The sequence below is a fragment of the Marmota marmota genome, unplaced genomic scaffold, assembly GCF_001458135.2.
Source record: "Marmota marmota marmota unplaced genomic scaffold, marMar, whole genome shotgun sequence".
NCBI classification, from domain to species: Eukaryota; Metazoa; Chordata; class Mammalia; order Rodentia; family Sciuridae; genus Marmota; species Marmota marmota.
The window spans coordinates 13,556,448-13,568,988 of NW_026000153.1; the positions used below are offsets into that span (position 1 = coordinate 13,556,448).

At 37.7% G+C, this 12,541-nt stretch overlaps 1 protein-coding gene across 1 annotated transcript in view; it reads left to right on the forward strand.

The window, feature by feature from the left end:
* The first annotated feature begins 301 nt into the window (after positions 1–301).
* Positions 302–12,541, forward strand: part of Nme8 (NME/NM23 family member 8) — a 70,790-nt gene continuing 58,550 nt past the window's right edge. Inside the window, exons 1-7 of the mRNA XM_015490087.1 lie at positions 302–334; positions 418–475; positions 655–761; positions 4,274–4,345; positions 9,635–9,751; positions 10,120–10,186; positions 11,246–11,319. Of these exons, the coding sequence (XP_015345573.1) occupies positions 302–334; positions 418–475; positions 655–761; positions 4,274–4,345; positions 9,635–9,751; positions 10,120–10,186; positions 11,246–11,319 (528 nt within the window). The remainder of the gene's footprint in view (positions 335–417; positions 476–654; positions 762–4,273; positions 4,346–9,634; positions 9,752–10,119; positions 10,187–11,245; positions 11,320–12,541) is intronic.

Sequence of the window (12,541 nt, forward strand, 5' to 3'; positions counted from 1 at the left end):
TGTGAAAAATAATTTCAAGTAATTCATTACTGTTAACCTCATTCTTATTTTGTTTCAGGATTTGGGGAAGGATAAGATAGTATGGCAGCTTTAAGTATGTCTCATAGAGTCCAGTCTGCAGTAGTCCATCTGTGAGATTAGCTCCTTTCTCTCAAAACAGGTGAGACTGTGTAATCTGATATCGGGTATAGGGAACATTGTATGTATGCTAAGATGCTGTTTGAATGTATAAAGAGCACAGTATTTAAATTTTCCCTTAATGTTTTGTATTTTTCTTCCTTTGCCATGTGAAAGTAGATCAATGGCCAGCAAAAAGCGAGAAGTCCAGTTACAGGTGGGTATGATGAATCAGCAGCCCATTTCCCTGATGCCCTGACAGTCATTCAGAGACCTTTGACAGTGCCTTGCTTTTTGCAGACAGTCATCAATAGTCAAAGCCAGTGGGATGTGATGTTGCAGAACAAAGGCTTAACAGGTACAGGGCTACTCGGTTCTCTGGCCATCAGGGTTTGTCCCAGTGCACTTCATAGCAGTGTGCAGAGTCCTTTCTCCACTGAATTCTGCCATCTTTGCCCTGGCGGGGGATCCAGCATGGGGATATGCTAATTCTAGATTCTTTGACTCTGTTCTTTCATAACTATTATCATCTTCTAGTAATTGATGTTTACCAAGCCTGGTGTGGACCTTGCAAAGCAGTGCAACCTTTATTCAGGAAAATGAAAAATGAGCTCAACGAAGACGAAATTCTGCATTTTGTTGTTGTAAGGATTTCTTGTTCACTGAACTATTGTTCTCTTGTTATCGTGAGTGTTTTAAATACCCTCTAATCGTTTAAGTGTAGTCTTAATTTAAAAACCTGTCCGTTTTTCAAAATAGACAATGTTTACTTTGCAGTTTTCCAATTTGGTTCTACCATATCTGAAAATGAATGTGGTTTTTATCTGATTCCTATAATGTTGAGGTTACATGCCATGACTGTAAACATTGGAAAAGTGTAACCATGGGTATCTGTCTACTAACTTGTTTCATATCATCTGATCCTCATGTTCAGTGTGTGCCCTTAGAACAAGGCCTGCAAAAGCTGTTTGTTGGGTGTCATGGAATAGTATGCTAATTGTCATTTTTTCTTTCATTAACACAATTTAAATTCATATTGGTGTTATTTTGCAGCAGTTTTTGGTTCACAGAAAAATTGGCAGAAAGTACACACTTCCCTTATTTCTACACACCCACAGCCTTCCCCGCTATCAAAATCTGGTACCAGAGTGGTACATTTATTACAATCAGCAAACCTACCTTAAAACAACATTATCTGCCAAAGTCCATGGTTTTCATTAGGGTTCCCTCTTGGTGTTGATTCATCTGTGGGACTTAGCAGATGGGTCATGACAAGTGTCCATCATTATAGTATCATACAGAACAGCTTCACTGGACCCACAGTACTCAGGCTCTAACTATTCAGTCCTCTTTTTCACCAAGTCCCTGGAAACCCCTGATTTCTCTTTTCCAGAGTATCATATAGTTGCAATCATGCAGTTAGGAGGCCTTTTCAGATGGGCATTCTTCACTTTGTAATATGCAGTGAAGCTTTTTCCATGTCTTCCTGATTTGATATCATTTCTTCCTAGTATTGGAAAACCTTCCATTGACTGGATATACTTTAGTTTATCGATTCACCTTCAGAAGAATGTCTTGGCTTTTTCCAAGTTTTGGCCTTTTTGAATTAAGTTGCTATAAACTTCATGTTTTTTGTGTTGACATGTTTTTAACCTAATTTGGGTAAATACCAAAGAGAGTGATTGCTGGACCATATGGTAAAACTATATTTTGTTTTATAAGAAACTACCAAACTGTCCTCCCGAGGGACTGAATTGTTTATATTCCCACCTGCAATGAGCAGTGGGTCTTCCTGCTCCACATCCTCTCCAGCATTTGGTGATATTAGGGTTCCAGATTTGGGGCATTCTAATAAGCATGTGGTGATCTAGCTCTCTATGTCTCTCTGTCTCTCTGTCTGTCTGTCTCTCATACTGGGATTGAACCCAGGGGTGCTTTGTCCACTGACTAAATCCCAGCCCTTTTAATTTTTTTTTTTTTTTTTTTGAGACAGAGTCTCTCTAAGCTATCAAAGCTTGCCTGGAACTTGAAATCCTCCTGTTTCAGCCTGCTGAATCCCTGATATTATTGACATATGACACCCCGCCTGGCTCCTTGTTGTTTTAACTCTCACTTCTCTGAAGACATGATTTGGAACATCTTTTCATATGCTTATTTGACACCTGCATGTTCTTTTTTCTTAAAACAGGTGTCTGATAATGTCTTTGGCTCATTTTTTTCTTCATCCATTTTTTTTTTGTTTTCTTACTATTAACGTTTAAACTTCCTTTGTGCATTTTGATTAACAGTCCTTTTGTCAAACATGTCTCTTGCAAATATTTTCTTATAGGCCATGGCTTGTGTTTTCATTCTCTGGGCTTTGTGGGTTTTTTAAAAGGCAAGCTTTTTTAACAACCTGCTTCACTCTTCACTCAAAAATCAGGCCACGTTCTTTTAAAAAGCTAGGATGTGATTTGATTTAGGTTTGAAATCTAAATCGAGATTTGACTCAAATCTAGATCTGATTCTTGGCAAAGAGGAGAAACAAAGTTCAGAGAGGAGAAAACAGAGACTGAAGTGGATTTCCCATGTGATCCACCAGGGTGGGCATAAGTTAAGGTCAATATTGGAAGAATCCAGCAGGCGGCAGATGGAATCACAGAGAACTGAGGAGCAGAAAATTCTTTTGGGTGCCTAACATTCCCATGTCTTTATTATGTAATAAATATTCTGTGTTTTTCCCCCCTGTCTTTAAAATAAAAAACTCTTGGACATCCTGGGGGTTGGAATGAGGGAAGTCTGTCTGAAAGAAGTAGGAGTGAAAGTTCACAGGCTAAAAGTTGAGGGAAACTTAAGTGTCCAGGGGGAAATTGAGGCCAATGGGGAGAGGCTGACAGCAGGCAGTTTCCCTGGAAAGTAAACTTTCTGGAAAGTATCTGGAAAGAAACTTTGAGCATAGAAAAGTTAGAAATCTTTAGATAAGAAGGAAGCAGAATTTGATGCTGTGGTCAAAGAGGTTAGAGTCATTAAATTCCTGCTGTTTATAGAGTCTGAATAGGAACAGAGCAGGGGTATGTAGGTGCACTGCACACTATGTGAAGGCTGAGGTGGTACATGTGGAAGAACAGTTAGACCATTTAGGCTTCCATTTCAGCACAGCTCAACATCTTCAGGAGAGGAGGGCTGATAGCCGAGATCATAGTAGAGACAGTGCTTCCTGGAGGCCTCAGGCTGTATCCACCCAGTAGCACCTGGGAACACAGACTCCCTCAGCTTGCTCCACAGAAGTCAATATATCCATTAACATAGCTACCCAAGTGTAGACCTTCCTAGAATAAAGTCCTTCACCAGAAATCTGATCATCTGGCACTCTGGTCTTGGATTTCCAGCTTCTAGAACTGTGAGAAATACTTGCTTGTTTTTAAGCCATTTAGTCCATAGCAGTTTGTTATAGCAGTCTGAAATATCTAACATGCCCTCACTGTGGTGGCTGGATCAGCAGGTGCTGTTAGTATGGAGGAAGACAGTTACTTAATATATAGTTGTACATAATCAGCTTAGGACCACTTGAAGTTTGCGAGAAAATTGCAAACATAAAAATGAAAGCTTCACAATTTGTCTGCCAGTTCATTCAAGAAGCATTTGGTGAGTTCCTTGTGGTATGACCCTGCGACTGATAGCAGGGGAGGGCTGAGATAATATTGTGGATATGGAATACGCTCTATCCACACACAGGGCTTTCCTTACTCAGTGGGTGAGAGAGGACCACATCCATAGTACACTATGGAAAAGGACAATAGGTGCCCAGCAGAGGGGAATCAAGTGCAGTGTGGAGTGAGAAATGATTTGTAGCAGGAAGAGTAAGAGAGACTCATTGGAGGAACTGGGTTGAAAATTAAGGTTGGACCAGGCAAGGAGGAAGGAAAAGACCAAGAAATGAGTTTGACTGAAGGCTGGGTACCATAAAGGGGAACAGTGAGAGTGACATTGATGACAGATGATGCAGGGCTTGAATTGCTAGTATATGCAATTTGATCCTTAATGCAACTATAACATACCCAGAAAATGTCACAGTAAACATAAAAATTGTAAGTATCTCTACATTGTTTTACCAGAGTGTAGCAAATGACTTGGATATAGTTTTTCATTATGTAAAACATTTACTTTTTTTTTCCAGGCAGAAGCTGACAGCATTGTAACTTTGCATTCGTTTAAGGATAAATGTGAACCTGTTTTTCTCTTAAGTCTTGTAAGTATAACATTTATTTTCTCAATTTTCCAGTTTGCAGTGTAGGAGCAACAGGCGTAGTGAAATTGCCCTGGAAATATTTGCTGATGAGAGTAATTGCACCATGTTTGCCTTATCTCTGCTTGTCTATTATTGCTTTTTATAATTTGACCTCTGGGAGCTGTAATGGATTGAAGAGCTTAGACAATGCCACACTGATCAGAGAAAAGAAAAACAAAATGATGTTAACCTTCACTAAATAAATCATCAGATTTGTATGATGAAGTATTTACAGAAATGGAAACTAGAAATTACTCAGATAACCTAGTAGGAGAAAATTGGCTATAAATATTCATGCGTACCCATCCTAGAAAGTATTGTATAATACTATTTTGTAACACATATTACTTTTATCTCTGTATTTACAAATACATAGAAAGGAGACAGGAGAAAATGTCATAGTAATTTTCTATGTTTGGAGAGAGAATGAATATTTTTCCTTCTTTAATTTTTTTCGGCATTTTCCAAATATTCTGTGATGAGCACACATCTTTTACCATCAGAAAAACATAATCACTAGTTTATAAAAGTGAAATCTGTAGGTGCTAAGTTGTGTACTATTGCTACAGTCAAAGAACCCAGATTGTTGTCTTCTAAAGGAGATGGATGGGACCTGGGATAGTGTGGGATAATTACTTTCCATATTAAAATAATTATTAAAAATATTTCTTGGATGTACTTTTTGATTCTTTTAAACAATGCTTTTGCAACTTTCTAGGAAGGGAATTACTAGGTTGATTGAATGAAAAAAAAATTGTAACTGAGCTATATCCCCAGACCCTTCTAAGTTGAATATGTAGGAGATGACTTAGATAACAAATCAATCACCTTTCCTGTAAAAGACTGTATTTCTGAAATATAGTCTTTGTTCTGAGTCATAGTTTGCAGGCCCCTGGCCTAGATGTAGTTGAGGGAAACAGAATGAGTGACTACACAAAGAAAGGGATGAACTTGGTGGCTCCTGGTCACATGAGGAGACTCTAGCTGCAGGTAGCAGTTAGAAGCCTGGTACCAAGCAAGAAAAACGGGGAAGGTAGGTCCCAAGTGGAGTTTAGAGCTCTGGGGTGACCATCACTTGGCCATCTGAATCAGGTCTGATCAGTACACCCTATACACTCTCCTGAAATAGATGGTCAGGCCATATTCTCTACTGCCTGTAATCAGTGCCCAAAGTGTAAGCATGTGTCCTCTCTCAGCCACATGTAGCTCACCCTCCCCACACTCATGCTTCTCCTGACCCAGGTCTCCAGTTCTCCTCCTGTGATACAAATGGTTCCACTGCAGGGCATCTGGAATCAATTTACGCAATTAGCAAACTTCCCAAGATCTTTGTCTCCGACCTTTTATTTTCATTCCTTGAATTACCTTAAACTTAGCTCCTTCCTTAGGACATTTTACCTGCAGCTCACAGGCTGTCAAATCTAGTAGTGAAATGTTTCTGTTGCTGCCTCTCACTTCTTCAATTACTTTCTTTTCTTTCTTATTATGTTTAACTAATTCTCCTTTCTCTCCATCTGACTCCTTTCAGTTTCTGACCTTCAATCATTTTTTATTTTTGGTACCAGGGACTGAACCCACCGGTGCTTAACCCTTGAGCCACATCTCCAGCACTTTATTTATTTATTTATTTATTTTTTGTTTGTTTGTTTTTTTAAATTTTAAGATAGGGTCTTGCTAAATTGCTTAGAGCCTCACTAAGGCGCTGAGGCTGGCTTTGAACTCACAATCTTTCTGCCTCAGCCTCCTGAGTAGCTGGGATTATCGGTGTGCACTTCTGCCCTGACATTTTCCTACATTTTCATTGGTACATTATAGTTGTACTTATTGATGGGATTTGTTGCTGTATATTTGTAAATGCATGCAATATAATGATATAATTTAGCCAATATCACTCCACCTTTCTTCCTTCCTCCTACCCCTTGGTCCCTTTCCTTTACTGATCAACCTTTGATTTTTAGGAGATCCACCCCTGCCTTTGTTTTCCTTTTTCCTCTCTAGCTTCCGCATATGAGAAAACCTACAACTCTTAACCTTCTAAGTTTGACTTATTTCACTTAACATGATGGTCTCTACTTACATCCATTTTCTTGCAAATACCGTAATTTCATTTTTTTTCTTTGGAACCTGCTACTTTGCCAAATTTGTTTATTAGCTCCAGCAGCCTTTTGGTGGAGTTTTTGGATCTTCTATAAATAGGATCATATCATCATATCACAGAATATTTGTGAACATCAAATGTTCATCATCTGTGAACAGTAATAATTTGACTTCTTTATTTCCTATTTTCATCCCTTTTATTTCCTTTTCTTGCCTAATTATTCTGGCTAGAATTTCTAGCACTATATTAAATAGGAGTAGTGAGAATGGACGTCTTTGTCTTCTTCCAGATTCAAATAATTTTTGCTGTTGATGGAAGACTTCGGCATGTGGCTCAAAGTTTTATTCTCAAACCCAAATCCTTTCAGCATCCTGGTGACCTCAGTGTCTGCATTGGCAACCCAAGCTACATCCTGGCCTTTCCATTCTTGACCTCTTTCCACCAATGGACATTCCTCCTGAAAGTTCATTTTCATGGACTCATTTCAGTATTCATTTCTCTGACATCTTTATCACTCTTCTTCCACATCCATAGCCACTAATTTAAAAATCTCATTTTCTGACCACAAAACTGTCATCAGGCGTATTCCTTGTTTATTCGAACATTCTCACAAGGACCCTTGATATTGGTCAGCTTTCCTAGCTGACAGTAAATTCACTCCAGCAAGTTGGAGCATGAAAAGTTTTTCCCAACAGAACTATTGAAAGGTTTCTTTTAATGGGACATTGTAATTAAAGTTTCAGCTTGCCTTTAAGCATTTCCCAACTGGATCTTTCTCACTGACTTTTCAGTATGATTGCTTCTTTTCAGTTGAAGATAATAGCCCCTTTGGATGCCATGCCATACATTTTTTCCACCTACCACCCATTTTATGCCATACCTAAATTTCTCCAAAAATTTAAATATTTATATTTACTTTATTTCTTCTGTCCCCATTAAATCCTCAGTTCATTCATTCTGACATCTTTCTGGTTATTCCACCACATGACTGTTGCTGATGTATCCAGTCACTGGCCTGTGGCTAAATAAAATGGGCACACTTAGGTGTTCCTTACTGTATCTCTCAAATGTCTTTCCATGGTAATCATGCCCTCCTTTTTAATACAAGTACTTGTCTTTTTTATTTATTTGTTTTAATTAGTTACACATGACAGTACAATGACCTTGACATATCATACATTTGAATCAGATGGGATATAATATCTCATTTTTCTGAGTGTACAGGTTGCAGAATCACATTGGTCATGCATTCACATATATATACCCAGTAATAATAATGTCTGTTTCATTCTACTATCCTTCCTATCTCTCCAACACCTCCCCTCCCCTCCCATCACTTCTCTCTACCTAATCTAGGGTAACCCTATTATTTTTTTTCTCACATCTTCATACATGTATTTTGTATAACAATGAGGGTCTCCTTCCACCATCCATGCAATTCCCCTTCTCCCTCCCTTTCCCTCCCACCCCTCTTCCCTATGTAGAGGTAATCTTCTTCCCATGATCTTCCTCTCTTCCCCATTTTGAGTCACTCCCCTAATATCAGAGAAGACATTCAGCATTTTTTTTTTTTTTGCGGGGGGGATTGGCTAATTCACTCAGCATAATCTGCTCTAATGCCATCCATTTTCCTGCAAATGCCATAGGTACTTCTTTTTATTGGTGTGACTTGGTTTTTCTTTCACTTTCCTGGATGCTGTTCTCCTCCTTCTCTTTTGCAGGTTCACCCTTCCTTATTCAGCTATTAGATATTGATACTCATCTCAGAAAATTCCCTCTATACACACTTGCAGTCAGTTATCATTATCTATCAATAACTCAAGTTATCATCCTCAGATAAATGCTGTACTATGAACTCCTGACTGGAGGGCCCAACCAGTGCCTTGACATCTCTTCTTGGCTTTCTCAAAGTCATCTTACAATGAAATTATCTAACACCAGGTCTTCATCCCCGCAAATGTGTTCTTCTCCCAGGCTCTCCTCACTTGGAAAATGACATTATAATTCATAATTTATCAATTTTTAAAAGGTTCTCTTTATATTCCACCCAATCCAAACTATACCTTGGACCTGTCCATTTCACTGACCAAGTCTCCCACACCCATTTACCTCTTTCCACTGTTTGCATCTCCACCACTTCTGTCATAAACTGAGCAATCTCTAGAGTAGTTCCTAAAATGTATACACACATCTTCTCTTGCTCTGCTTCTTCCCTTTCTCCATACAATGGATAACATAATCTTTACAAAAAACAATTCTACTTGTGGTCACAGTCTGTTTAAATAAATGCTCCAGTAGTTTCCAGCTGTATTTAGGATGAAGGCTGCAGCCTTCTGAGGCTCCAAGGCTCTTCATGTCTGGCTCCTCATAAGTGCTGGGCTTCATGTCCTACCAAGCGCCCCCTCACCTTTGGCAGGTCTTTCTTTCAAGCTTACACCCTTGCATCTGCTATTCCTTCTTCATATCATGCTATTCCTTCTTATTTTTTACCTTGTTGTCTCTAACCTGTCATATTTTAAACCAAGAATCACTTCTTGAGATTGAGAGGTACTTTTCCAGATCTGCTTGACCCGGACGTATTCTGGTAGGTGCTCTGAAGTGCTTTGCAACCCTCAGTGGCACCCATCATGGTTGCTATTCCACATGTGTTTGTGGTTTTATGGGTTGTGTTTGTTTTGTTTTGTTTTTCAATTAATTTATGAGGCCTCTTATTCCATGCCATCATGCCTGCTACCATGCCAGGAAATAGATGTTTAGTATCTATGAGTTGAAAGACAGACAAAAGGGGAAATAACTTGGGAGGGTAATGTTGGGAGGCTTGTCCAGGATCTTTCATATTTAAAGCAAGGGTTCCACAGGAGAGAGTGCAAGTGAGTTCTCCTATTGAGTGATGGCACAGTGTAGGAGGGTACTGGCATGCCCTGGGTGGTGGAAGGACAGGCAAATTGGAGGCAGAACCCAAAGAGTTTGGTTTGTCAAATTAATAAAACCTTCACATCATTGATATCTTACTTTAAAAAATGGCTGATTATGATCACTGAAAGATTAATGAAGATGAGGGGCAGGGAGGGGTGACCTGGTTCAGATTATAAGTTAATTTTTGATGTATTCTGAAAATGAGAGTTTCTTCCATGTTTTCTTTTCCCTTATAGAATGGAAAAATCATTGCAAAAATTGAGGGTGCAAATGCACCTCTTATTAATAGAAAGGTAACTAACTTGATCAATGAAGAGAGGAAGATTATAGCAGGAGAAATGGAACGCCCTGAGGTAACACTATGAATGAATGTCTAATTTAATTTTTAAAATGCATTACCTTTCTCTTGTTTTCCTAACTTCATGTGTTAGTTAACTTCCCATCACCACCTTTTAAAGGACAAGGGCTGGGGACCAAGCCCTGAACACATGGGCCTTTGGGAGTCACTATCCAAACTGTAGTGCTTTATAACTATCTAAGTGCCTAAATGTTACAGCCTTTCTGGGAAGCATTTGGGCAATGTGAATCAAGGCACCTTTTCACTCTACCTTTTCCTTATTAGCAAAATATTTGTTAGAAACAACAACAAAAAATAATTTCTAAACACTATTTCACCATCAGATTAAAAGAACTGTGTCATACTTGCATTTCTCCTTCACAGTATAATGAAATTTTGCTCATGGATTTAGATTCAGAAGAGAATGAGGAAGCACATGGCGATAATGTAGGTAAGTAAATTTACTTTAAGTAATGGGAAGGGTTTTCCGTACCGGGGTGCTTATTTTGTAGCAACGATATTTGGTAACAACATCAATGTTACTCAGTAAGGGCTTGGTAAGTAAGACTTGGTTGTTAAAAGGCACCCTCTTCTGTTTCCCTTGCCTCAAAGGTTCTGCAGGACAATTAGATTCTATCTCCTTTAACTAATGTGGACAGCAGTGTACTATTCCTTTTTTTTTAATTGTTATTTTGAGACAGGGTCTCATTCAGTTTCTGAGATAGGGTCTCATTCAGTTTCTGAGGGCCTTGCTAAGTTGCTGAGACTAGCCTCAAACTTAGCGATCCTCCTGTCTCAGCCTTCCTAGTTGCTAGGATTACAGGTGTGTGTCACCACACCTGGCTCTATACTTCATCCTTCATCATCTTCCCAAAACTTGCAAAAATAACTTATTCCTTGATGACAATGCCTTGGTTTCCTTTGCATTTAATCATTCTATGCCTTCCCTGAATTCCATGTATGTGTGTGTGTGAGTGTGTGTGTGTGTGTGTGTGTGTGTGTGTATTCATTCTCTGGAGGCAGCAAGAGGAAATTGCTACCCTCATTGAGTGGGTTTGCAGTAAAAGTCATAAGAATGCAGATAAATTCATGGGTGGTGATTCTGTCCACTTTCTGTTGCATAGTGCATGGTTGAATATTTACTCACTGGTGATACTGAACTAGATAGATTGTAGATGTGTTTTTAATACATGTGAATTACATTAAAACCACTAGATTCCACTCAATCGATTTTTGCCTCCTTCTTAAGAACTCTCATGAATGTTTTCTTTGCATGTAAATATAAGATCTGTGCTTTGATTCCAAGTGCCCCTCAATAAGATATCAACTATCTTATTAGTTGAAGCACCATCAAAATTACTGATGGGAGTTGAAGTGCCAAAATAAGATGCAAAGCTATCAATGGTCAGAAATTCACAGGGCGTTAGGAATTTGCATTTCTAACTGCCTGATGCTTCATTATCCTGATTTGGTGCCTAGAAAATTAAATTCTATTTTTTTTCATTTCTAGAGGAACATTACTCTATTATTCTTATCAAACCTGATGCTGTGGTTAGTAATAAAGCTTTGGAAATTAAAAAAAAGGTAAGTGCTATTTGAAAAAGTAAGTAGTATTTACCAACAACCATTTAAATTAATTGCACAATAATAATATATTAATTGTCAATTTGGAGAGAAGCTTGTCATTTAGAATAAAACCCAATGAACTACTTCCTGGTATTAGTTTCCTCTAAAGGCTTTGAGCATTCTGTCATAACAAAGTCTCCATTTAATCATGCATCCTCCTTTTAAAAAGGCTACTCTATTATTAAATTGTAAAAATTGTCTTTCTTATATTGGATTGTAACAAATACTCTTGTTATTTAATTATTAGCAATGCACTTCTGTTATAAATTTACATTAACTTGCTTTATTCCTTGTATGTTGTTACCAATATATAATTCTTTTCAATAAACAATAACTTAAGAAATGATTAATGTTTTGTTTTAGAGCCAAAATAAATCTTTCATAAAATATATAAATAGCTGGACACAGTGACACATACCTATAATCCCAGGAGCTTGGGAGGCTGAGGCAGGGTTGCAAGTTAAGACCTAGCCTCAGCAACTTAGTGAGGCACTAAAGAACTCATTGAGACCTTGTCTCAAAAAGTATAAAAAAGGGCTGGGGATGTGGCTCAGTGGTTAGGTACCCCTAGTTTAATCCCTGGTCCTCATTAATGACAATGCCTTGGTTTCCTTTGCATTTAATCATTCTATGTCGTCCCTGAATTCCATGCATATATATAAAATATATATATATATATATAATATATGTATACATATTAATATGTAAATATAATTATGCAAATAATCATATTAATATATAATATCATATTATGTAATAATATATAAAAATATATTTCCATATGTTATATGTGTGTATGTATATGTGTATATATATGAAAATTATACTATAATTCTGAGGTCAGCAAACTGTTTCTATAATGGATCAAATAGTAACTATTTTCATTTTGGGCTGCATAATGTCTCCAATAACAGCAATAAATAATATGTAAGTGAATGGGTATGGCTGTGTTGTTGTAAACTATATTTACAAAAAAGGGCAATGGGCTATATTTTTTTTTTAATTTAATTTAATTTTTTTTTATTATTTTTTTTAAATTTTTTATTGTTGGTTGTTCAAAACATTACAAATTTCTTGACATATCATATTCCACACTTTGATTCAAGTGGGTTATGAACTCCCACCTTCACCCCATACACAGATTGCAGAATCACATCAGTTACACATCCATTGATTTACA